The sequence below is a fragment of the Cynara cardunculus genome (assembly GCF_001531365.2).
Source record: "Cynara cardunculus var. scolymus isolate 2C chromosome LG 1, CcrdV1, whole genome shotgun sequence".
NCBI classification, from domain to species: Eukaryota; Viridiplantae; Streptophyta; class Magnoliopsida; order Asterales; family Asteraceae; genus Cynara; species Cynara cardunculus.
Genome location: NC_037528.1, coordinates 41,361,236 through 41,386,466, shown reverse-complemented (window position 1 = coordinate 41,386,466; position 25,231 = coordinate 41,361,236). Strand labels below are relative to the sequence as shown.

The following is a 25,231-nucleotide window of genomic DNA, read 5'->3' as shown; positions in this document are numbered from 1 at the left end:
KYKYWKMRYRWKWKTKKTKKTSTYKTSYYYWTRYRYAYAMARRRSAMAMMCMYAYMCYYKYRMAARWKWKWRYASWRYRSRGMSSMKWWKWSKMSWCTYTKTSYMCMMMMWYTWKRSRMRRRKRTSTSYKCWSARAWAKWGYKYTTKTRTWWTWYWCWSTRKMRMARRRSAMRMSYYYYYCTYWWRRSKYKWSACRCRCWCTMWAMMYMYMMYATWKYRYWWWAWRWRMAYWKWRWRYRCWSWGWRTAWAWAKARRWGTKTYTYYTCYMYRYRSAGAGWGYRCAYMTCTCTCTMWMMCYMTWYTYWYWYYWMRMRMMWYYTMKMKYWWRWRWAARAKMTYYYYYTTWKMRMWMTCTYTTYTYKTRTWTKYKMWARMKHTVTGTRTAACCAAAGATTGTTTAGATAGGTTTTCATTACCTTATCTTTCCGCAAACAGTCTTGTAAAATCTGTATTGATCTTCTCTATCAATATATATTTTAAATTTGAAAATACTGTGTTTGTATTCATCCTCCCCTTCTACAAACTGTTTCTATTCTTGTAAACCCTTACGGGACCAACACATATTTGGTTTTAATTAGTCCATAATTTAATTTTAACCAACCCTAACTTTAAACGAAATTTGACCCAAAGTTTTAACTCCCAATCATTTAAATTAAAAAAACCAAGTTTTTAATTAATAACTAGAAGGGTACTCGCCAGCGAGATACATATTCATTTTAATGTTCTGTTTTTTTTTGTTGATATAATACGGTTTATGTGGTTTTGAGAAAAATAATATTTTTACTTTTGAATAAAAATAAATTTGAATATATCATAAAATTTTGAAAGAATATATCGATATTAATATCAAATTAAATATTTAAAAGTATTTTTTTTACAATTTCTTTAATTGATTTTTTTTTATTATAATTCAATTTAGGTCAAATAAAGAAGTAATTTATTTTTTTGACTTAAATTTTTTATAAATAATGATTCTATTAGAACTCAATGATTATCCTAATTGTATTTGGATTTTTTATATTTAAAATGAAAATTTATCCTATATTTGATTAGGTTTATCTGCAGTTAGTTATACAAATTCAAAAATGGAGTTTTAATAAATTGTACTTATGTATAATTTACTTGTAATCTTAAATTTTAAGTAATATGTATTAAAATACAGTACTTTGTGCATAAAGAATGGTTTTTAAGAGTTTTTGTCAAATTCTTTATAATATAGTATAGATAAGCCCAAGCATTTTAATTTAAAATAGCTTAAAAACAGGCTCAAAGAATTATAGCCAAAAGAAGTCTCGGCCCATATATGGTTTTATTAGAACCGGCCCAACTGATTTCTTCGAAATCCTTTCAAAAATAAAATCTCATTTAATGACATTCCGTTTTAACTACTTTCGATTAATCGGAATAATTGTCAAAGTTGCTCTGATACCACTGTTGGGTTTTAGTTTGCGAAAATAACCGGATAAAACGTAGCGGAAAAACATAACCTAGTTACAAAAACGTTTAGAAAAATTTTCTAAATAAAACCCAAAGCCGGATCCATTGACAATTAAACCGAATCTACACAAATCATAGGGTGTTTAATTTATTTACCTTGTGGTTGAAATTGAAACTTTGATGTAGCACTAAGAAACCAAATCAGGTTTCCTCTATCGGTTGTCCACACACGAACACGCTTGGAACTCCCACCGGGTGCTAGCCCAAAGAATTCTAATTCTATAAGGGTGCGTTTGGTACGCAGATAGGACGGGACAGGACAGGACAGGACAGGACAGGACAGTTGTTCAGCGTTTGGTAAAACATGATAGGACGTGACAGAACTGGTTAAAATGACCAATTTACCCCCAGTGAGCTGTTTAATGTTTTTTTCACTTGAAGGGTTTTCAGAACTGACAGTAAAGCTTAGCTCCATATTCTTATTGCATATTCTTGTGTAATTAGTTCTAACTATCAAATAACCAAAAACAAAGTTCCATTTACATAACTAGTTTATATTCTTAAACAGATTAGCGTTTAGACCTTGCAATCATTTAGCTCATATTTTCTATTCTTAATGAGTTAGATATTGAAAATAAGCAAGCCAAGCCAAGGCAAACCCAACACAAACATGAGCCTAACAGTAGCCAAAAACACATAACACATGAGCCTAACAGTAGCAAAAAACAGTAGCCAAAACACATAACACAGGAGCCAAAAACAGTAACCAAAAACATCGACCAAAAATAGTAGTTAATCTTCTACAATAGCATAAATCGATGGTAACAATCGATTAAGATAACAGTAGCAAAATATCGACCAAAAACAAGAGCCTAAACATCGACCAAAATCAATTAATATAACAATAGCCAAAACATCAACCAAAATCGATTCAGAAAAAACATCAATCAAAATCGATTCAGAAAACAATAGTTGGGACAATGATTCCTTCTATAATAGCATAAATCGATGAGTATAGGTTTCAAGGTTCAAGTTTATGGAAATGGGTTTCAAGTTTTAACTTTCTGGAATTGGTTTTCATGATTAATATTCTGCAAATTGGTTTTCATGATTAAAGTTTTTGGAATCGATGAGTATGGTGTTAACAAGGAGAAGAAATTGGTGGTTTAAAGCCCCCTGTTCATCCTTGGATTTCCTATGGGCGAATTAACAAAAATGCTTCATTTCTCTATGAGAAATCAATTTCAGAAATTACCTCATAGGATCGATCTTGATGAAGAAAACGAGTAGAGGAGTAGAGAGGGTAGAGCCTGATCTGATGAAGGAGACGAATTGAGAGGACGAGAGAGGAGAGTGTGATTAGGTTTTGTAATTTTAGGGGTATATGGGTAAAATGCTTCCTTGTTCCACTTAGATCCAGGGGGGTTAGAAGGGATACGCGTGTTCCATATTTGTTCTAGTTAGTTCCACCTTGTTCCATATAAACACATGCCAAACATGGGACAAATGTGTTCTATCCTGTCCTGTCCCACCCTGTTCCGCCTACCAAACGCACCCTAATTGTATCGTAAAGGTTTTAAGGCTACAACTAGTTATCAAAACTCAATCTTCTACTTTGGTTTAGCCCTTAAGCCTTATTTATATGGTCAGTCTTCGAGATTGACCATAACTCTTTATAAGGCTTAATCATTATCTAAAGTGATTATTTATTTATCTAATAATATCTTATATAATTATCTAAAAACATTAAGATAATTACATACGTATTTATAGATTAAATCCTATAATTATAATAATCACAAGACGGTACACATGTTTAGATTCTTTCTTTAGTGGAAGCATACGTGTTCTTTGTGTGCGACCCTTTAGGTTTACATGGCTAGTTGACAGTGTATCTGGGTGACACGTGTCGTGGGTATAACATACAACTTAAAATAATTATAGTTATATGTATATTTATGTTATTCTATTATGAAATAGGTCCGTAAAGGGGCGGGAAAATGAAAGAACAAAACGTATCCTTTTTATGAGAGTCTTTGTATTGTATTTGGAAAAGATCGGGCTCAAAGAAATAGAGTAAAAGATTTTGTTGAGGCGTAAGAGGAGGTATATATAGAAGATCAAACACAACAAGTGTATGACGAGTCTGATGACGTGATGACAACTAACAATATTCAAGGTGGCAATGCAAATATGCATTCTAAAGAAACTTCAAGTGGGCGTGGTAAGAAGAGAAAACGTCGAGCAGATCCCATGGCTGATAGATTTAATAATGCGGTTACTAAACTTGAAAATAGTCTGGAGAAAATGGCAAACAAGCTTAAGAAGGGTATCGAACGAGAAGAAGAACTTGATAAGAAACGTTCGATAATCACTTCTGAGATCTCAAAAATGTAATCATTGGCCTAACCAGAGAAGTTTAAAGTAATTCGATGATAAGATGTGATCCTGAAAAGGTGAACATGTTTTGGGACTTCCAAGAAGCAGACTGGGAAGCTTACATGAATTGGGTTTTAAAAGAATGAAAAATTTTGGTGGCTAAATATGTGGTTTTGGATGAACAATTACCTGGTTAAATATGTATTTTGGAACAAAGAATTATATGATTAAATATGTAGTTTTGAAACAACGAATTAGATGATTAAATATATAGTTTTGGGGAAATGAAAGAGATTTGGTGATGAAATATACAGTTTTGGAGAAATGGATAACAAAAAGGTAATTTACCAATAAAAAGAAATTCTTTATAAAACAAATAAATAATTACAAAAGAAAATAAAATTAAATCTCAATCCAAATCCTACAAATCAAACATGATTTATAAATGAATGAATTTCAATCAATTCTAAATCCTACAAACCAAACACAATAAATGATTCCAAATTCAATCCAAATCCCACCATAAATCCAATTCCCTCAAAAACAATTCTACAAACTAAACGCACCCTAACTACTTAAAACTTTGAATTCTTTAACAAAATCCAAATTCCTAAGGGGACGTTTGGTTTGGAAAATTGTTTTTGAGGGATTTGGATTTCATGAAGGGATTTGAATTTGGAATGATTTGGATATTGGAATGAATTTGAAATCATTTGTGTGTTTGATTTGTAGGATTTGGAATGAAATTGGATTTCATTATTTATAAATAATTTATAGAAAAAAATTATAAAAATAATTGAACTACATTTTTATTAATCGATTATTACAAAAATACAAAACAAATATTTTTAACATTTTCTGAAACCTTAATACATACAATCCTACGAAATCTCGTGAAATCCCGAACACTCTCTGAGGATTTCAAAATCTTATATTTAAAGGATTTTAAATCCGGACAATCTAACAAATCAAATATGTGATTGGAATGAATTTGAAATGTAAATCCCTCAAATCCATTCCATTCTTTTAAACCATACGGGACCTAAAAACATAAGTTATTTCAAATATACAATATCAAATGCCGCTAAATCATGAACTATTAAATGAAATTTATTACCGAGCAAAACGAATAAAATTAACCCGTTATAATATGTTACCGACCCATTTGAAGTGGTAGTTGTCCCACTGTAAACCTCTATTTCCATGGCGACTTGTACAAGCCAAAGCCACAGCGTGTACTCGGGTTTAACACAACGACCCGGCGCGGCTGGACCAGGTCCAGCTGTTCTTCACTGTTTGCTTCTCTTTGGAGGGTCCCATACTCGAAGTTCCTTCCTCCAACTTTTCTTCCCATTTATAATATCTTCCATTCTTCACAAAAACCCATTTGCTACTTTCTGTCGCACCTTCCTAGACCCTCAAAAGATGAAGTCAAAATTCATCGAAAAGAACATGCCTGCTTGGTTTGGGAGAAAATCTACCAAGAACAAGGATAATCAACAACAACGTCAGCGGGATCAAGAGCAAAAACTTCAGGATAACCCATTTTTCAGAAATAATTATCAGGGTTTGAACAGCCAGCCGTCACCCATCAAGAATGATAACGATAAGAAGCACAAAACGAGTTTTGACGACGTCCTTTTGGCTCACCGGGAGTTCTCTCCTTCGTCTTCTTCTTCTACTCCGTTGGCCGGAGCCGGAACATACGGGACGTCGTCTGGGTTCTCGGGTTTTGATTCGGATCGTATAGCGCATCCTCTACCTCAGCCGTCTATATCACCGACAACATCGATTGGAATAGTGGATCATCATGGGTCAGGGTCGGTGTCCTCCAGTGGTGGCTCCTCCGTGTCCTCTGCTGATGAGCATAATCTTGATCATGGTCAATTGGGGGTTTTCAGGTTGGTTGGCTGGTTGGTTTTTGGGTATTCTTGCTTGTTATTAAATTAGGTCTATTTAGGTTATCTTGACGATTCAGCTTATATATTTTGGGGATATTTGATTGATAATTTAGAATTTCAGAACCCATTTCAATTCAATTAGCAACAAAGAGATGAGGGTTTAATGCTATCTGTGTGGATTCTTTATAATGCTTAAAATAGAATATGAAGCTGATTTCAACATCCTGTGATCAAATTAAGCATCTAAGGTGCTGGTGAAGCTCTCTTGATTTCATTGCTAGCCTTAAAAATTTGAGTTATATGCAATCATCCTGAACAGAAGATTTGCAACTCATCGGGTCAATAGTCCATTATATATTATATATTTGTGATTACACTTTAACATGATTCATCTTAACATGTTTTAACAACTCAAAGAATGGTAAACCCGATTTTTATATAATTATAACTTAATTTTGTTCATACGATTTCCAGGGCCTTTCATAGAAACAGCTGCACTACTCTTTGGGTAGAAGTCAGGTCTACGTATATCCCACTGTATTAACCCACCTTCGGGTGGGACATACTTAGTTTGTTTTGTTTGGCTTGATTTGGTTCATAATACAATTTGTTAATTCCGGTTTTTGTTACAACAGAGGGTATGGGGAGACCAAGTTCATCCCTCAACCAAGAAGTCCTGGTCCAGGGTCGAGGGTGGGTGCAACCACTTCACCTCTCCATCCACGGTTCGGCAGTACATGTCTAGACTCTCCTAACAAAAAGTTAGATGATGGGAGAAGTGAATGCCATCCACTGCCCCTTCCACCTGGTTCACCTACGAGCCCATCTTCCGCTTTGTCCAGTATCAGAACTTGCAGCTCTCCTACTAGTCCCTCTTCCGTCTTGTCCAATATGAAAACTCTTAGTGTCATGGAAAATTCAAGTTGTCAATCGTCCAAGTGGAAGAAGGGAAAATTGCTGGGAAGAGGCACATTTGGACATGTTTACCTCGGTTTTAACAGGTAATTGATTCAAATTCTATCTTTAGGACTCTTTATATGCTGAAATGGATTAATGAAAATGTCATTGAGGTTGTCTATCTTTTGGGTTATTTTTATGTTTACCATGACTATTCCATGATAAGTATATAGTTTTTTAAGTTTAATACAATCTCCTTCCCCCAATCCACATTTAACGTTTGGGCTCTTTTTTATGTTTCTCGTGACTATTCCTACAGTAAGTATATAGTTTCTAAGTTCAGTTTCCAAAATGTAATCTACCTCCGCCCCCAATAAAAATCAATGTTAATCTAGCTCTGCCACCACCAATAAAATTCAATGTTTGACTTTTGAATGCCAAATGAATAAGTCCAACTATCACCAAATAAATGCAAACTTTTTATTCGTGGTATGTACAAAAATAAATGCAACATTACCCTTTTGGGCAAAATTTTAATCTGAGAAGGACCTATTTACCCATTAGCATTGATCGCAAAATGTTGATAGCATTGATTTTGATGTGCACCAGATTCCTGTAATTATTAGATATTGACCAATAATTAAACACCCATTGAGCTATGTGTCGAATCAAGTGTTGCATTTATTTTGGAACAAAATTGAACTATGAGGAGTATCAGAACAGGAACATGTCACAAGCAAACCAGAATTATAATATCTGTCAATTCAAAGGTTTAAATCTCTGAAGTCAAAGCGGACTCTTATTTTTAGGTCAGGAGTACATGCATTTGGATTTTTTTACTTATACGGAAGCTCACAACATCATGATGTATATTTATAGGTTTCTGATATATGTTGCCCATTTTTCTGTTTAAACAAATAACGTTTCAAAAACCGCTAGAAATGTACACAAAAAATCAGTGTTGATCATGGGACCTCAACTAATGAAAGACGAGATACAACATTTGGAACACAGGAGACCTCTAAAGTGTACCTTAATCAGAACCATTGGTGTAGTTGTTGACCTGCACATCCTTACTTTTCAATTTTCTTTACCCATAGTCTACCATAATATGTTTATTTTCTGTAATTTTATATGATTTTCTGTTAACTATGTTTAAAAGAACTGCACATGCATTATTTTTAGGTTTTCATATGATATTTGGTTTAAATTGAATGTTGCTTGAGAAATTCTGGTGGTCTCTCTGTGTATGTTTTAACAGTGAGAGTGGGCAGATGTGTGCTATAAAAGAAGTAAGAGTCGTTGTGGATGATCAGTCATCAAAAGAATGTCTCAAGCAATTGAACCAGGTTTGTTCTTCTATCACTTCTATATTGTTACGTTTTTAGAAAATGAGACTGAACCCATTAAGCGCTAACCTTCAATTCTTTCTTGCTTGCATTTTCCTGAAAATTTTACGCACTTTGTAACAGGAGATCACTTTGCTCAGTCAGCTTTCACATCCAAACATCGTTCAATACTATGGAAGTGAACTGGTACCATTCCTTTTTTGGACTCATCTTCTGTCAACCGAATAATATAAAAAGTCCAAATTAAGTCTATGAGTGTCAAATAACTTAAAGTTAATGCTAATTTTTTCATTTGCAGATAAAAACAATTACTACTTTAAACTGTATGAAAGAATATTAGAATTAGAAATGTTTTGCAGGTAAAAAACTGAAAACATCCGTCAATTTTGAAATTATTATGTTTCAATTTGCAAAGTAAATGCAGAATGGGACAGAGAGAGTAATAGAATAGCTGTCTGCAGTCCCTGTGGCTTTAGCCTAGATCGGAGGTAGGCATTCTTGTGGGAGGTCTGGGTTCGACTACAGGCACCACCTACTTGTCGTTGGGACATATGATGTACCTTCCCCATGATGGCCGTGGGACGGGTACGGCAGGGACGCTCCAGAGGGTGGCGTCATGCTCTTTTTGCAGTATAGCTGTGTATAAACAACCTATTGGAAGTGGAAAAAGGTCAACTTATTGATTAATGACTTATGGGTTTTTTCAGGCAGAAGAGTCACTATCTGTTTACTTGGAATATGTCTCTGGTGGTTCCATTCACAAGTTACTTCAAGAATATGGTCCGTTTAGGGAGCCGGTAATTCAAAATTACACCAGGCAAGTCCTTTGCGGGCTTGCCTACTTGCATGGAAGAAATACAGTACACAGGTAACTGAGTGTTGAAATGTTTGTAATCTTGAATTTTTTACCTTCTTATGGGTTCTTATTAATAAGAAAAATGTTTGCTTTTTGGCAGGGATATTAAAGGTGCGAATATATTAGTGGACCCTAATGGTGAAATTAAGCTTGCTGATTTTGGCATGGCAAAACATGTAAGTCTCTCACCATATTCTCATAATAGTTATGTACCTTGAGGGCTAGCTCAACTCGCAAATAAAGGCTAGGTCTTGGAGCTCCTCCCCATAGGTCGCTGGTTTGAGTCTCCAAAGGGACATAGGAGATTTTTCTGGCTGTTACCAAAGAAAAATCTAAAATGGGAAGGAATAATTTTAGTGGTCAGAGAAAAATAAACATATTGAACTAATGCTTCTATTGCAATTATTGGACTCATATGTTTAGTTCCTGTGGTCAGATAACAAATTGTACTTCAATGCTTTCTTTCAAAGGGAGCCCATACTGGATGGCGCCTGAGGTACTTTTGTCCATTTTATACCTTGTTTCTCACATGTGAAAAATGCATTCCACACACACAGACTATATATGTACGTACATGCTCATGCTAGTTCTTGATGTCAGGTCGTAATGAATACGAATGGTTACAACCTTGCCGTTGATATTTGGAGTTTGGGATGCACAATTCTTGAAATGGCAACATCGAAGCCTCCTTGGGGCCAATATGAGGGGGTATGATGTTTGATTTCTTTTGTAAGATCATGCTTTTGCATTTGTCACATGGGACAAGACAATAGAAAACAGAACAAGAACTTTTTTGAAGTATATAATATTTTAAATAAGGCAACTGAACTCACACACCCTCCTCACCTTTAGTGAGGTTTGAATCCTTGACCTCTTTAGAGGTTGGGTTTTACCAGTAACCCGGATACCGCTAGGTCAATGGCTCTTTGGGAACAAAACAACTTGTCTCATGTTTTTTGTGTGACATTTAGACTGCCACTCAACATGATCGAGTCAGAAAATATGTGGAACAAGAATCAACGGATGGGAGAAGATTGGTAAATTATTAAACTATCCATGTCAAGAAAAAAAACCTAAAATTTTGCACGATTCTTTCACCCACTTACCTCATGCTCGCCCGGTCCAGTTCTGTCCCGTCTGTGTACAGTATGTGTGGCTGTGTTGTATACATTATGTTGTTGTGATCATCTTTTCATTGATGTTGACAAGTGGTATTTCAGGTGGCAGCAATATTCAAGATTGGGAATAGCAAAGATATGCCTGAAATCCCTGAACATCTTTCAAATGATGCAAAATCTTTTATAAAGCAATGCCTACAACGGGACCCATCTTTACGACCCTCAGCCTCGAAACTGTTGGATCACCCATTTGTACGGGATCAAGCTACATCAAGAGTAGCCAATGTCAGCTTAACCAAGGAAGCATTTCCGTTCACTTTTGATGGAAGTCGTACGCCGGTAATAAAGCCTTTTAGATGCGTGCACATCTGTGACTAATTGGTTTAATTTCAAAAATATTATTAGAGAACTTCGGCCAGATGATATCAGATTAGGCTAATTTTTTCCATGGTTAATGATGTTGAAACAGACCGCCTCTGAAATGCACTCTAACAGAACAAACATCAATTCGTTCGAGGGACCTGTAGCAACAGCATCTAGAGGTGTAATGTTGAGTCCAAGGTAATTTCTTTACTCTGAGAGGGTGAGAGAGGAAGAGATAACAGGTATTTTTTGGGTACCCATGTGAGCACCTCGACTAATGTCACGTGCCCTAAACGTAACAGCTAAAATGGACTTGAACCAGAATGGCCATCATCAAATGAGTTGCTTTTTAACATTTGGTAAAAACTTGTTTTGGTTCAAGCAAGTCTCTGTTTATCACACTTTTTACAAGCTAGGGGTCTTTATGAGAACAACTGCTTTACTTTTGGGTACAGATAAGGTCTGTGTACATCTTATCCTCCCCTGAACACCTCCACATAGGATATTAATGGTTCGTTTGGTTTTAGTTCAAAGCAAGAAAATGAGTTGCAAAACTGGGATGGATTGTGATATTGGAACTTGGAAGTACTAGTTTGATATTTGAGAGCTCAAGTTGACTTTTTTGGGGTCAAAGGTAGTGTAACTTTGCTAAAACATTGTATCTATGTGTGCAGGAGAAACACGAGAACGATCGTCTCATTGCCAGTATCCCCGACTTCAAGCCCATTACGGCAGTACGGATCTGCATACAGGAGTTGTTACATGCCAACCCCTCCCCCATCTTATACCATGATCGGTCAAAATAATCATAGTTTGAACGACGTTTTGGCAGTTCCATCAAGGCCCAACGCCAAAACCACACTCGACCCTTGGTATGAAATCCCTCAGGCTAAACCGCATACGCCCACTAGGTCACCAAGATCGCGGCTCATTTGATATGGGTCTCGAGTGGCCCAAAAAACCGTCCTAATCGAGGATTGATCCAAGGACGAGCATAAGAGTTTGATGTGCGTTTTGCTTGCTTGCCATCTGAAAAGAGTTCGGGTGATGGAGGTGGCTTGCAGTTTGTTTGCCTGTTGGGGAGGGCATGGACGACAGGGAATTTGCTTGGTACTTTTTCGACTTTGTGATTCAATGTAAATAAAACCGGCTAGCATGAGTTTTCATTACTGTATACGAACATGTTAGAGACTAGTCCGTTTCCATGACGTTTGTGGCTCGATAAATTTGTGTTGGCCAGATTTCTTGTAGAACGAAAGTACATGAGGGTTTTCATTTTCTTGACTTTGAAATGGCTTTTGTGTTCAGTATGCAGGGATTGACGGGAAAAGGTAGAAAAAAAACTTCTTGTCACGTTTGATGCAATGTTAGACTACAACATGATGGGACTAAGGGGGTCAGAACACATGATCATGACATACCATTACCATTAATAGGACTGAGTGAGACAAATTGCATTTAGATTGAATTAAATCAATACAACAATATATCGAGCCACAAATTATTTGTAGAAGATTTAGGAGTCAAGAATTTGATAAAATTGACTGATCTAACATGTTTGTATACAATAATGAAAACACATGGTTGTCGTTTTAATCTACATTAAATCACAGAGATGAAAAATCTGCAAGCGTATTCCCTTCAGCCTCTACTCTCTCCCATGGACAAACAAATCTAAAGCTGCCTCGATAAATTGAAATACTTTTAGATGGCAAGCAAGTAAAACGTATATCAAACTCTTACACTCGTCTTTAGATCAATCCTCTATCAAGCTGATCTTTTGGGTCACCCTGATCAAATTAGCTGTAATCTTGGGGATCTAGTGGGCGTATGTGGTTTAACTTGAGAGTTTTCCTACCATGGGTCAAGTGCGGTTTTGGTATTAGGCCTTGATGGAACTGCCAAAACGTAGTTGAAACTATGATTATTTTGACTGATCATGGTATAAGATSGGGGRGGRGGGGGGGGGGGGGGGGTAGTGGATGGTAGGAAATCTCTTAGGTAACGACTTTTGCAAGGGATACAAGCAAGAAAGCAAATCACTCTCATATTTTTGTTAGAATATGGAGAATTTGGACCACTAAGTATGAACAAAATCGATGGTGTTAGGTAGATATGCATAATGCCCGGGTCTGGGCCTGGGCTTTCAAGCCCGTTTTTAGTAAGTGAAAAAAAGCCCGGATTTTTTAGGTCCAGGCTGGACTTCGGGGTAGAAAAAGGGTTCAATCAGACTTTTTTAGACCAGATTTTTCAGACTTAATCAAACTTTTTGAGACTTAACCGGGCTATTTCAGGCTTTTCTAGACCGAGCAGCTATGCGCTTGCATGATCATGCTTTGAACTTTAAAGCATGGCCTGGATCGGGCTTCAGGCTCATTAGGCCCAAGCTTTTTCATGTTGTGCTCGAGCCGGACCTAGGTCAGGCTTCGAGATTTTTTTTGTGTGCATCTCTATCTATAAGACCCCATTTCAGCCTGCTAGTATCATGAAATTTAGTGGGGATAGAGATGCACAAGGCTCAGACTTTTTAGGCTTGGGTATGAGCCTCCAAGCCCGCTTTCTGTGAGGAAAAAAGGGGCCGTTCAGTCTTTTTCGAACCGGGCGTAGGTCTAGTCTAGCCCCCAAAATTTAGGCTTGATCGAGCTTTGAAGCCTGGCTTGAATTGGGCTTCGAGCTCATGTGGCCCGGCTTTTTCAGGCCATACTTGGGTCGGGCTTTGGGCTTTTTTATGCATCTCTACTTGGAGATAGTTCAAATACACACTTTGGATTTGAAGACAAAATCAAGAGTAAAAACACATTGATATTGTTATGTTTTTTAAGAAGAGATTGAAAAGCCCTTCAAATAGGTAGTTATTATCAGCAATTAGTTTCGGATGGTTAAGTAGTTGAAGATAATAATAGTTAATAAATAACGACTAATGCACAAACATTTAGAAGATAAATTGCCTTTTGAATCTAAGTCCCACACTTTGAAGTGAAATTTCCAAGGCAGGTTAAATGCCCTTTGAATAAAAGTTGAAGGTTACACAACTGTTGAATGTCACTTAGGGGTAGGGCTGTTTACTAAACACTTACTCGGTTAAGCGTTTACCAAGTTGTATTACCTTACCGGATGAATATGGTAAAAACTAAGAATCTTACCCCGTAAGAGCGAGACAATGACCATGAGTCTTATCCGGTAAATGAGGGCATTCGACTCTTATCACGGTAAGCGCTTACCGGGTGAATTGTTGCATACAATGTCGTTTTGATGGACTAAAATCTTACCCGATAAGTAATTAATAATGTTAATTTTACCGGTAAACACTTACCRGGTAAGTGTTTGGTAAACAGCCCCTTAGTGGATACTGTTTTYCTTTGAAATTCTGCTATTACCCCGCTGGGGGATGTGTAAGTGTTTGGTAAACAGCCCCTTAGTGGATACTGTTTTCCTTTGAAATTCTGCTATTACCCCGCTAGGGGGCACATCCCTTTTGACACCCCCCCCTCGGTTAGGTACAAATAGTTTAAATGAGTGTGGAATACATACCTCCTAACTCATATTATAGTTTAACCAATAAACCACATCTATTTCATATAACCACAATCACACTAAAAATGCTTAATGACACTAAATTATTGACATATTCCTCTTACCCGCGTTAATGTACGCAAATTCTTAGCAATGTTGCATTACGTACAATTCAAAAAATCAACTTTTCGAGTTGCTCATGAACTATACGTTCCAAAATCAAGATCAGTACAACTTTTGCAACTTATTTTTATTTTATTTTTTGAAGTATATAATATTTATATACAACAAATATAACAAATAAACCCGTACACCATTCTTAACTTTGGTGAGGATTTAACCTCTGATCTTCTAGGAGGCCAAAGACTCATATACCTTTAGGCCAAAAACCCTTTGATTTGCTACTTATTTTTTTTTTGCTTGAAACAAAACAACTAACAATATTGATCAACCATAAAATAAAGTTAGGCTTAGGTTTTAATAATTCCCTTTGTTGTTGTAATCAAAGATGGGCGTTTGGACCGAGCAAGACGGACCGAATAGGATCAAAAACACCCTTCACGTCATCAACCCAACCAAACCGAAATGTTGGTTTTTTTGGAACTAAATTATTTTTTGAGTCCGACTAAATAAAAACTTGTCTTTTTTCATGCTAGACGAAGGCCATTTAACTTTTTTACAAAGACTAGACCGGATTTTTTTCTTGACCGGCTGGACCTTTCCGGAACCCGTTGTTAACCTGGACCGGTCGGAACCCTCCAGTCTATTTTGGACCATATTGATGGATCGGTTGTGTGCAACTGCAACTCTGGATGTGGTTCACCATCGTTAACTTCCATTACAAGCTTGCTCCGTGGGAAATATTTATACCGCCAAAAACATTGGCACAAACCCTCCCTCTGGATTCCGAATTGGAATCCCATTAGATAAAAAACCGTAAATTGGGTTTGTGTGAAAGATTACTGGAAAACCCAGCTGAATTGCTTGTGAGGATGCCGATTGAGATGCCAAAAGGGCTACCATTCTCGGTGGATACATGGACGCCATGTTCTAACAGAAAGAGACACCGTTTTCTAACCCATGCGCACAAAGATCATTCTCAAGGAATCTCTACTCACGCTTCTTTTCCGATCTACGCTACCCGTATCACCAAAACCCTCACTCTCAACTATTACCCGCAAGTAATCATTCAATTCCTTTAGTTAACTTTTTTTCCTCGAACCCTTTGCTTCAATGGTTTCTGGGTTACTGATTTTATGTGTTGTTCGTTTGGCAGCTTAATGAGTCATTATTTGTGGAAATTGAGATTGGTCAGTCGATTGCTATTGATGATCCCGTTGAAACTTTTACGGTTACTGCCTTCGATGCAAATCATTGCCCTGGTAATGGGTTCTAAATCCAAATTGTGATCTTACTGTTAAACTAAATATGGTGCTTAATTGATTGTTTAAGTTTTTCTCTTGTTTAATATTAGGTTATGTTTAGGCGGTGTTTGAGATTGTTTATAGAAACAACTTATTGACTTATTCCGGTGTGGCACCGGTAACAAACGCTTGAGTGTTTGGATAAACAGCTTATGTCGGTGCCAAACTAGTAATAAGGAGTTTTTGAAGAAGTAAACCCTTCTGACTTATACGTGCTTTTATAGAAAAGCATAAGTTGTTTCAAATAAGCAATCCCAAACAATCTGCATTTATAATTGATCATATTAGCTTTTGGTCCTGGTCTAAGTTGTATATGAGTCAGTGTAAGGTTGTGGAGGAAATTTCTTCTGTATAATCTTTCTCTTGTATTTGCAAAGAGGCTGTATATAACATGGCTGGCTATACATATCTCGGTGAATCATGAAGGGCATATATATGTGGAACAAAAGTCATATAACATATATAGTAAACCAAACCAAACGTACCTAATATCCTACTCGTAGAGTCTGGAGGTAAGGATGTACGCAGACCTTTCCTATGCCCCAAGGGTTAGGGAGGCTGTTTCTTTGAAGACCCTTGGCTTGCGGAAAAGTTTCATGGAGACAAGCGTTGCAAAAGGTATTTCTTTTGAAAGTTGCAAGGATTTTGACAGACACCAAAGAGCATAAGGTATAGGAAAAAGAAGTAGAAAATGAGTGTGTGCAAGCAGGCGACAAGGACAGTAAACAGTAACATCGGTTAAATGATATGGGAAAAAACTGAAAAGATAATAAAATCTTAAACAGCGTGAAACGAGGTACTAGGACCAGATCCCCTTACTCCAACCATGGCAGGTCAATGCTATCCTATCTGAAATTTGCAACAACGTGAACGCCGTTGTATCCATTGTTTATGCTGGTCCTGTCAAAGTTGTACTCTCAATGAAATATGGTTGAGGTACCTCCACATACTCCACCTTGCTCACTGGATACTGCATGTTGGATTACGTTTCTATCAGGTTATCAACATAGCATGTGATGGAAGTAGAGGTAGACTGAGCTCTAGCAGTTATTAATTTTGGCAACGGATCAGGCGATCCTTATACCTTGCTCACTAGCATTGCGTGCTGGAAATCTTTTATAACAGTCATTTGTGATGAAATTTGGTATAACAAGGAATGACTCGTTCAGTTGTTTTTAGCTATTATTAATTATGATAACAGTTCTATGCATTATATGGATTGGAGTACATGAAGCATGGATTCGATACAGGATTGGAATTCATTTTGGAAGAATAAAAGAAAACTAGATGGGGTCGAGTATGACCTAAGAAAAAGTAGAGTATGATGTTCACTTAGGTTAAGTCAAGGATACAATGTCTCCTATGAAGAAACCGATGTCAAATAGGCTCTACTAAGTTTCTTCAATGCAATTCTCTACAGTGTGGAATTGGGTCGCGAAAAGGCTAATACAAAACACTAGACCCATCAATATGGAATTCTGAATATCCCATTTAATAAATAAACGCCTGAGTTACTGTTCATGCTGGAGTTAATGTTCACGACGGAAACACTGTTCAGGTTAGAAACACCGTAAAGAGAAGAAACATTGTTGCCGACGAAGTTACTGTTCACGCCGAGGTTTTTAAGAAAAATAATTGAGAAAAGAATCAAAGCTTTTTAGAGCTCTGATGCCATAAAAGCTTTAGAGAAGTAGGAGGAATATTATTTTCTGTTATTTGTTGATTACAACATAAGGAACTATATATACAAGTAGAGGTTAGGAGATAGACTACAACTGTAACTCCTAACAATATGAGATAAGCACTTGTTTACAAAAGTTTCCTTATTAGAGTCTATCTATAGCACTCCTTTAATGCATATCTCATTACTATTCCACGGTGAGCAAGCTTATGAAAATATTTGCATGCGTAATAACATGTGTGGTGTATGGTTTTACGTATATATTTATAAAGATAGTTGCATGTGTATATCTATCAATATTTATATATTCCAAATGTGATATTGGGGAAACTTATTTACAGATAACCTTTTTATCTGCCATGCTATTTGCATCTTTCAGGTGCAGTCATGTTCTTATTTGAAGGCACATTCGGTAATATCCTGCACACAGGAGACTGCAGACTTACACCCGAGTGTTTGCAAAGATTACCTGAGAAATATTTAGGCAAGATACCCAGAGAACCTAAGTGTCGACTTGATTATGTCTTCTTAGACTGCACATTCGGGTCATTTTCTTCAAAGATGCCTAGCAAACATGTTGGAATCCGGCAGGTAGTTTCTAACCCTTGTAGACCGTCTTTTGTCTCTTGTGGCGTTTGAAGATATATTTTTATGTACATTTAACTTGTTTTTTCTTCACAAGTCGATCAAAATTACAGGTTGTTTCACCAGATAAATGTGTTGCTTGTTTTCATCTTTTGAAAATGGTCGTGATAGTGATAACTTCATCATTCAATATGAAGGAGAAAGAGGTGAGTTGACAGTTAACATTGTGTTTGTCTTAATGCAGGTTATTGATTGCATATGGAAGCATCCCGATGCTTGTGTCGTGTACCTGACATGCGACCTTCTTGGTCAGGAAGAAATTCTTGTTAATGTGTGCCAAACTTTTGGCTCAAAAATCTTTGTTGACAAAGAAAACTACCCAGAATGTTTCCAGTCTCTATCTCTGATTGTGCCCGATATCCTTTCGCAAGACCCATCTTCAAGATTCCATATTTTTGATGGTTTCCCAAGACTCCCCGAAAGAGCAGAAGCAAAACTAGCAGAAGCTCGAGCTAATTTTCAGCCCGAGCCTCTTATCATACGTCCTTCTGCCCAGTGGTACGTCTTTGAGGGTGTTTCTTCAGAAGCTGAGAAACGAAAAAATGGTCAATTCAAAGAAGCAACGAAGGACCAATTTGGTATTTGGCACGTCTGTTATTCAATTCATTCGTCTAGAGACGAACTTGAGTGGGCCCTAAAACTACTTGCACCTAGATGGGTGGTGTCGACCACCCCCGAGTGTAGAGCGATGGAGCTTAGTTACGTGAAAAGCCATTGCTCTTATAGTAATTTAGCTTCGGATGACCCTCTGTGGAAACTTCTAGACATTGATGTCGAGGCTCCATTCATCAATGAAGATGTACAGGATGTTTCCATTAGTTCATCTCCTTCTCTTCTGGAACGATCTTCAGGGGCTCGGTCGGAATCATCGCAGTCATTTGTCAGTAATAAAGAAATCTTGACTGCATCTTCTCCAGGCAAAAAGCCATCTGTGACATTGTTTGGAAGAGCAAGGCTTGGACTCGGCAATTCTACCGTTGTTTATGAAGAGTTGGTCAAACCTGAAACCACATACCAGAATGAATACATCGAGGTTCAGTGCAAGAATGAAGTGGGTTCAGATAGGGACGTTTCTGAAGGTACATGTGACGAGTCAAAGTCAAAGGAGCTAACGTATTCTTCACCAAGTGGATTGTCGAAGGGAGTTGGTGAGAACATAAGGAAGTTGTATAGGGGTATGCATGTTCCGGTGCCAAAACCACTTCCTTCGTTGGTGGATCTATTGAATGACATAAAGCGTAGCAAGAGAAAGTTTATGTCGTAGAATTTGCAGCTTTACAGTAAAACGCAATTCATTGTGAAGGGTTTGACTAAAACTCAAATTACAGGATCCACTGAAATGAAGCAAAGGTTTCTTGAAGCAGTAAATTCTGATTCATATTCTTTCATAGTCGAGCTTGTCTGACTGCAAGAAAGAGCACAAAGGTTTAAATACATAACTTTTGCGGGCGTTTTACTTGGTCAGGTCTGCATACATCCCACTCGCCAGATCCTCTGGATGGGAAATGTTGGCTTTATTAAAGTTTTGCAGGTCATTGAATAAGAGTGGAGAATTAAATTACCTTGATTAGCATGTCTGTTGGAAGCCAAGCTGGTGCCGTTGGGACCCCAATCCATGCAATCTACAACACAGGTGACAACATAAACTTTTCTACTGTTTACAGCCTTAATGCTTTGAAAATAGTTCTCAAAGCTAGGGGTTTTCACGAAACAGTTGCTCTACCCTTTGCCTCTAAGCTTGTTTGGTTTGGTATGATTTGGTTTGGTTTTTATAACATGAAAATGCAAGTTAAATTATATTTGTTGGTTGAAGGTTTATATAACTTACAAGTGCATACTCTCCTGTTTCGAAGATACGGATATCCAAGACCTCCCCACGGTCTTCGTATATGTAGTCCAACCCTTTATAATAAGGAGGATGTCCAACAGATAGATACTGAAACAAACCATTTTAATCAAATGGTTGGTTTTTTCATAATAATAATGGAAGGAGGGACTTACATTGATACTGTTTAGATACTTTTCTTTCTCTACTCTAACAATCTGTCCCTTTTTCACTGCCAACAAACACACGAGTATTATTCATTTACAAACCCAATTAATCTTACAAGCCGGTTTTCATGTTTTGTTTTTGCATATGAAACAACACAAGCGTTTATACAATGTTGTTTTCAAATATATATATGTATGAAAATTAGAATTTGCAATTGGTTTAGGAGGGTGGGAAAGGGAATAGAAAGCAAGATTAGGAAGAAATAGTACTGACTGGAATAAACAGGCTTCTTGGGGGGTTTTGGAGCAGCAGCAGGGGTTTCAGTTTCAGTTTCAGTAGTAGTAGCAGGAGGGTCAGCAGACTCGGGTGATTTCACTGCTTTAATGGAGAAACGAAGATTCCCACCATCACGACCACCACGACCACCAGCAGTGGCAGGCAGCAGTCCTTTTTTGGTAGATGTGGGTGGTGGGGTGTGTGGTTTTGTGTAGGGAAATGAAGAGAGAGATGAAGAAGAGTATGCCATCGTCATTTCTTCTTCCTCTCTATATCGTTAATTTTGGTTACATATATATGTATGTATATAGATATAGATAAGAAAAGATTGGCCATCCATCTTCAACATGTTTTTCTTTTTCATTTTTTTCCCTAAAAATTGGTATATTGCATTCCATCATTCTCTTTTTAGGAAAAAGTACGAAAAAACCAAGGGACATACATACTACACTTTTTATCTATCTATCTATCTTATATGCATTCCATTAAATTTGTTGTAAAAGAGTGAGAATCGAAAGATAAATAAATAGCATATTAAAAAAGAGAGAGATTGATGATATGTGCCAACGACGGCGATATGGAGAATGGTTGACGAGGTGGTGAGGAGGAGCGATACCGTTGGATGCAAGAGTTCGAATGCCATAAGATTTGGATTTGATAAAATTGATTTAGGCTTTCTATACTTTAAAGTTTTCCTAGCCTGTTACAAGTAGTTTTTTTTATATAAAAACACATAACTAACCATTTTTAAGAAATTCTTTGGTTATTTATTAAAAAACAATTAGGGATTTAATCATTTACCATCAAAAAGTTTAATAATTTATTTTATTAAAAAATAATTTATCGACATAATATTTAAAAGGGAAAGTTTGTTGGGTCATTTTTCAAAAGAAAAACTAAATACTTAAACTCCACCCTCGTCGGCATTGCCCCCATACAAGTTCGCTTCTCCAGTGAAAGAAAGGCGATAGGGTTTAGGGCAGTGATGGTGTACGACAAAAAAGTGAGGGAGATCGATGGTTGTAGCCTAGGTTCTAAATGACGTAAGGTGTGGTGTGGCGGCGAGATCAAGTCTCAAGCCTTACGAGTTACAGAGAGATCGCATCGTTTTTCAAGACATGCCCTAAGGTGAAAATATATATAGCGTTTTGAATAATAACGCAGAACAAATTAAATTCATATAAAGGTAATAAAACAAAAAATGAAAGAAGAATCATTAATACCAAATATATAAAACTTATATCAATGGTGCAATATCGGGATTAAATCACTTGAATCTGAACTCACTACTTTCTTCAAATTTCATTTTTTTTGTTCGAATCTACATGTATGGGAATGATAGTAACTATTGATCTGTTTAGAATTTTAGTTGTTAAGTTTACTTTTTATATTTAGTTATGTCTTAGGTCTCGTATGCAATTATCATTTATCCGTCAAGTTATATATTAAAAAAACTGACACCTTATAAAATAACGCGTTGGAATGCGTCATAATATGTCGTAACATGTCATAACGCGTTACAATGTAAGCCAAGTGTTAGAGTGAAGCCACATGGGTTAACGTAGTGGCGAACCCAAGCCTTGACAACGTAACGTGCTATAACGAGGCGGTAACCGAGTTATGTAGAACTACGATTGTAGTGCAAGGAGGAGGATGGTCGGAGATGAGGCTTCGATGAGGTTGGGTATGGAGTACGGAAAAGAGAAAACTAATCGAGAACTTTTAAGTGAGTTTTTGCAACAAATTGAAAATAAATTTAATGTTATTTAATAAGTAAATAGCAACCATTTTTATAAAGAGTAAGCTACCATTTTGGTCCTTATGATTTGTGGATTGTAACGATTTTTATTCATATAGTTTTTGAAGTTACAGATTGGCCTTGGCTATTATGGTCTGTAAAAAACGTTCAAATTTGATCTCTTCTTTTAATGACCCTTTAAAAACCACTAAAATGAGGATGAAAATAAAAACCATTCTGGCCTCTCTTTTTCACAAATCTCATATTTTTCTTTGAAAAAGGTAAAAATTAATTATATATTATTAATGATGAACGAATGTTTCACACTCTACTTGTCCCCCAATTCACATAATATGTCCCTACCAAACAAATTCCCCACAACTTCTACAGTTGTTTCAACGACCTCCTTCATGGACCACCACTGCGAACCGAACGCCCTCCACATCTCACCATTACGTCCTTAAACCATCAATGTTTTTTTCCCTCAACCACTCTTAACTCTCTAAACTATCTCCATTTTTTCCTCAGCCTCTCCCAACCACCACCGCTCCTACACACAACCTCCCATGGCTCTCTACTCTTCCTTTAAACATGCAGAGCTGCTATAAACCACCATCTCCCCTGCTCCGTAAGCTCTCCTCCATTTACTTTCTGTTTCACTCATAATCGTCGATGCTCTCATTTCCCTCTGTCTCCCAACATTTTTCTCTTCCATGCCACCCCCTTTCTGCCATTCTTCTTCCCCTAAAGCCATGCCTTCTCTTCCTATTTTAGGCTTCGATTGTGATTTTTACGTTTTGATTTTAGAGTTTAGATTCTTATTCAATGATTTTAGAATTTAAGTTTTTTTTTTATTTTTAGGTTGTGATTTTTATTTTTAGAGTTTAGATTTTCATTCAATGATTTTAGAGTCTAAATTTTTTATCTTTAGCTTTTAATTTACATTTTTATTTAGATTTTAGGTTTTAATTTGTGGTTTGAAATAAAGATTATGATTCAAGATCTAACAAATGAGTTAAGCCACACAAGTTTACGAGTTGGTGGTGGATTTTTGTGGTGGGTGGTCTGTTCGGAGGTCCAAATCGAGGAGTTGTAGGACGTGAAGGGGTTGTGGTGGAGTCACTAGTGATAAAAAAACCAATAAGTAAATGGAACATCTTAAAATTTAGAAAAAAACGATTATTTTAAAACTTTTATTAAAAGCTAAAAGTACTCGAAATCCGATCTCAAAAGGATCCTTGAATTACTTACAAGTCATCCAAATTAAAAGCTAACAACTTCCAAACCAAAACCCAACAACATATTCTAACTCCAAAGTATGGAAGAACCCCCGAATAGTTAAATCATTTTCGTGTCTCTAACTAACGCTCAACTCTTCACAAGTGTTGCTAGAACCGCCCCTAGAACGACATGATGTACATGCCGATAATAAAAAATGTTAGGCTAAAAGTCTAGTGAGTCAAACATTTTCATGTAAAATATAAGCCGATAAGTTGAAAGAATGTTATTTAAATCACAATTTCTCCAAAGATGACATGTTTACAATGAAAGCAACAAAACCCATGATTTCATGATAAAAATCCAATAACGAAAACACCCATTTTAGGATACAACCATATATCAAAACCTATACATAACATAGATAAAACTCAACATCTAAATACAAAAATCAATGGATAGTACTATAGATCTAAAACAACGAAAACATGGATAAAACACTATATCCAAAATATACCTCCGATGACGGGGGATATCCGCTGGGTCCGCAGATTATGTAACCTGAAATTACAAATGGAATATCATGCAAGTATACATGTTAAACCATTATTGTTTGAACACAATTAATAAACTAGTATAAAGTACCGAATATCATTCCCATAAGGACAATAAAAACAAGCAGTAATCCAGAGTCAAGCTTAAAAAGTGATTTTAAAAAGTGAATTAGAAGGAATGATTTTGAGTGAGTTAGTTAAGAAACTTAAAGTGCTTGAAAACATAATTTAAAAAAGCAAGGGTGTAAGTTTAGGCTGGAGTTTAGCAATAATGTGCTGGGAACCTTCCTACAGCATAATCTGTTGGGATGCTGCACCATTGGTTCTCAACCTCACTATTGGATTACACAACCCCTTTCAAGGTTTAGGGGCTGTTTGACAGTTGCTGAATGGTTTGGTACATAATAGTTGTGATAACTGGACTCTGGTTATCACCCGAGGTAATTAATATGTGCTTATTTGTTAAATGTTTATGTGACAGCATGATAAATTGTTACATTTGATCATGCTAGTATGTGAAATTTTAGGCAAAAGTGTGTATGCATGTCGCAAAATGTGTTAGTATGCATGGTTTATATATATATATATATATATATATATATAAAATATAATATAACATACATGAATTAAAATATGTATGTATGCATGCACATGAAGGCTATTTTCAGCCGCCTTTCCAAAAGAGGAAGGGTATAAAAAGGAAGGATTAAGCCTCCATTCKGCCCTCTTGCCATTTTTGTGAATTCAATAAGCGATTTAAAGTTAAGAAGGGTTGATCGGATTGCTTATTTGAAGAAGAATTCATCTGATTTCTAAAGAAATTCATAAGGTGAGTGGTTAATGTTTTCAAAAATGCTTCAAATTATATGTTTTCTTGAGTTTTGAAGAATTCATTTGAATGTTATACGGACTAAGAATAAATCAGATTAGTATTGTGCGATTTAAGTCATAAATCGGTTAAGCCTTAAGCGATTTAAAATTTTAATCAAGCATGAGTTGACCGGTTTAGTCTTAAATCGGACAAGGCCTAAGCGATGTAAAGTACAAAACACTCATGTGTTAAGCGGTTTAGCTTTAAACCGGTCATGTCTTAACCGGTTTAAATGATTGAGCGATTTATGAAATTTTAACCGGAGAAGTATGAATACRATAAAAAGGTGGCCGGTTTACTATAAATCGGGCAACAAGGCATAGTSTTGTCCGGATTCATAATCCGGATAAAAGTGTTGGAATTAATTCTAAGTTTTAAATCAGACAAGCTTTGAGAAGTGTTGTCCGAATTTGTTATCCGGACAAGGTTAACTGGATTGTATCATGGACTTATAATTTTATTGATCGATTTACAAGAAATGGGAAATTTTGATAAAATGAATTTGAACTAATAAAAATTCCATTGACTACGGTCTATTCTATATGGAATTGTTTTGTGAAATATTTTGAGGAGCAAATAAGGGTGACATATCAAGGAGAGGTGTTCCATGGGATAAGCGTGACATATCAAGGAGAGGTGTACCATGAGATAAGGGTAACATATCAAGGAGAGGTGTACATTTGGATATAAGGGTGGCATTTGTATATATATGTGTTATATAAAATAAATTCTACTATTATATCTCTTAAGATTACCATAGTCTGAAATCTTTATTTCTTTGTGATTTAAAGATTTAGGATTAAGATTCTTATTGGAAATCATAATTTGAATGTTATTAAGAAGAAGATAACAGGTTTGTCCTGAAACTTTAAATTAACCTTATTTGATTTGAAAGTTTTAAAAGTGGCATTATGATAGTCTGATTAATGCAAACCTGTTTGAATTTGATATATTGTTTGCAAGTAGAGAATTTGGCTTGAAAAGTGAAGGTATTGGTATCATATTCTTACTTGTTCA

The 25,231-nt window shown here is 36.3% G+C and overlaps 3 protein-coding genes across 5 annotated transcripts; 2 read left to right on the top strand and 1 right to left on the bottom strand.

Moving 5' to 3' along the window:
• The first annotated feature begins 5,145 nt into the window (after positions 1–5,145).
• LOC112511697 (mitogen-activated protein kinase kinase kinase 3) lies at positions 5,146–11,593 on the top strand. 2 transcript variants are annotated; one of them, XM_025117411.1, is made up of 12 exons: positions 5,146–5,718; positions 6,193–6,237; positions 6,354–6,719; positions 7,877–7,964; positions 8,088–8,150; positions 8,672–8,832; positions 8,921–8,996; positions 9,257–9,316; positions 9,421–9,528; positions 10,041–10,277; positions 10,408–10,499; positions 10,976–11,593. In XM_025117411.1, the coding sequence occupies exons 1-12, from the start codon at positions 5,243–5,245 to the stop codon at positions 11,235–11,237; spliced, it is 2,034 nt and encodes a 677-aa protein (XP_024973179.1). In that variant the 5' UTR covers positions 5,146–5,242; the 3' UTR covers positions 11,238–11,593. The 2 variants fall into 2 exon arrangements, with proteins under 2 accessions (XP_024973179.1, XP_024973187.1); XM_025117419.1 differs by lacking the exon at positions 6,193–6,237.
• Positions 11,594–14,255: 2,662 nt separating this feature from the next.
• LOC112527208 (protein artemis) lies at positions 14,256–18,857 on the top strand. Of its 2 annotated transcripts, XM_025137684.1 has the most exons (4): positions 14,256–14,995; positions 15,091–15,196; positions 17,299–17,510; positions 17,749–18,857. In XM_025137684.1, exons 1-4 carry the CDS (start codon positions 14,807–14,809, stop codon positions 18,826–18,828), a joined length of 1,587 nt encoding a protein of 528 aa, XP_024993452.1. In that variant the 5' UTR covers positions 14,256–14,806; the 3' UTR covers positions 18,829–18,857. The 2 variants fall into 2 exon arrangements, with proteins under 2 accessions (XP_024993452.1, XP_024993461.1); XM_025137693.1 differs by lacking the exons at positions 14,256–14,995; positions 15,091–15,196 and adding an exon at positions 16,135–16,174.
• LOC112527219 (NAD(P)H-quinone oxidoreductase subunit O, chloroplastic) lies at positions 18,756–20,102 on the bottom strand. Its single transcript, XM_025137703.1, has 5 exons — positions 19,831–20,102; positions 19,566–19,621; positions 19,393–19,500; positions 19,127–19,186; positions 18,756–18,969 (listed from the first exon to the last, which is right to left on the bottom strand). Exons 1-5 carry the CDS (start codon positions 20,087–20,089, stop codon positions 18,940–18,942), a joined length of 513 nt encoding a protein of 170 aa, XP_024993471.1. The 5' UTR covers positions 20,090–20,102; the 3' UTR covers positions 18,756–18,939.
• Positions 20,103–25,231: the final 5,129 nt, after the last annotated feature.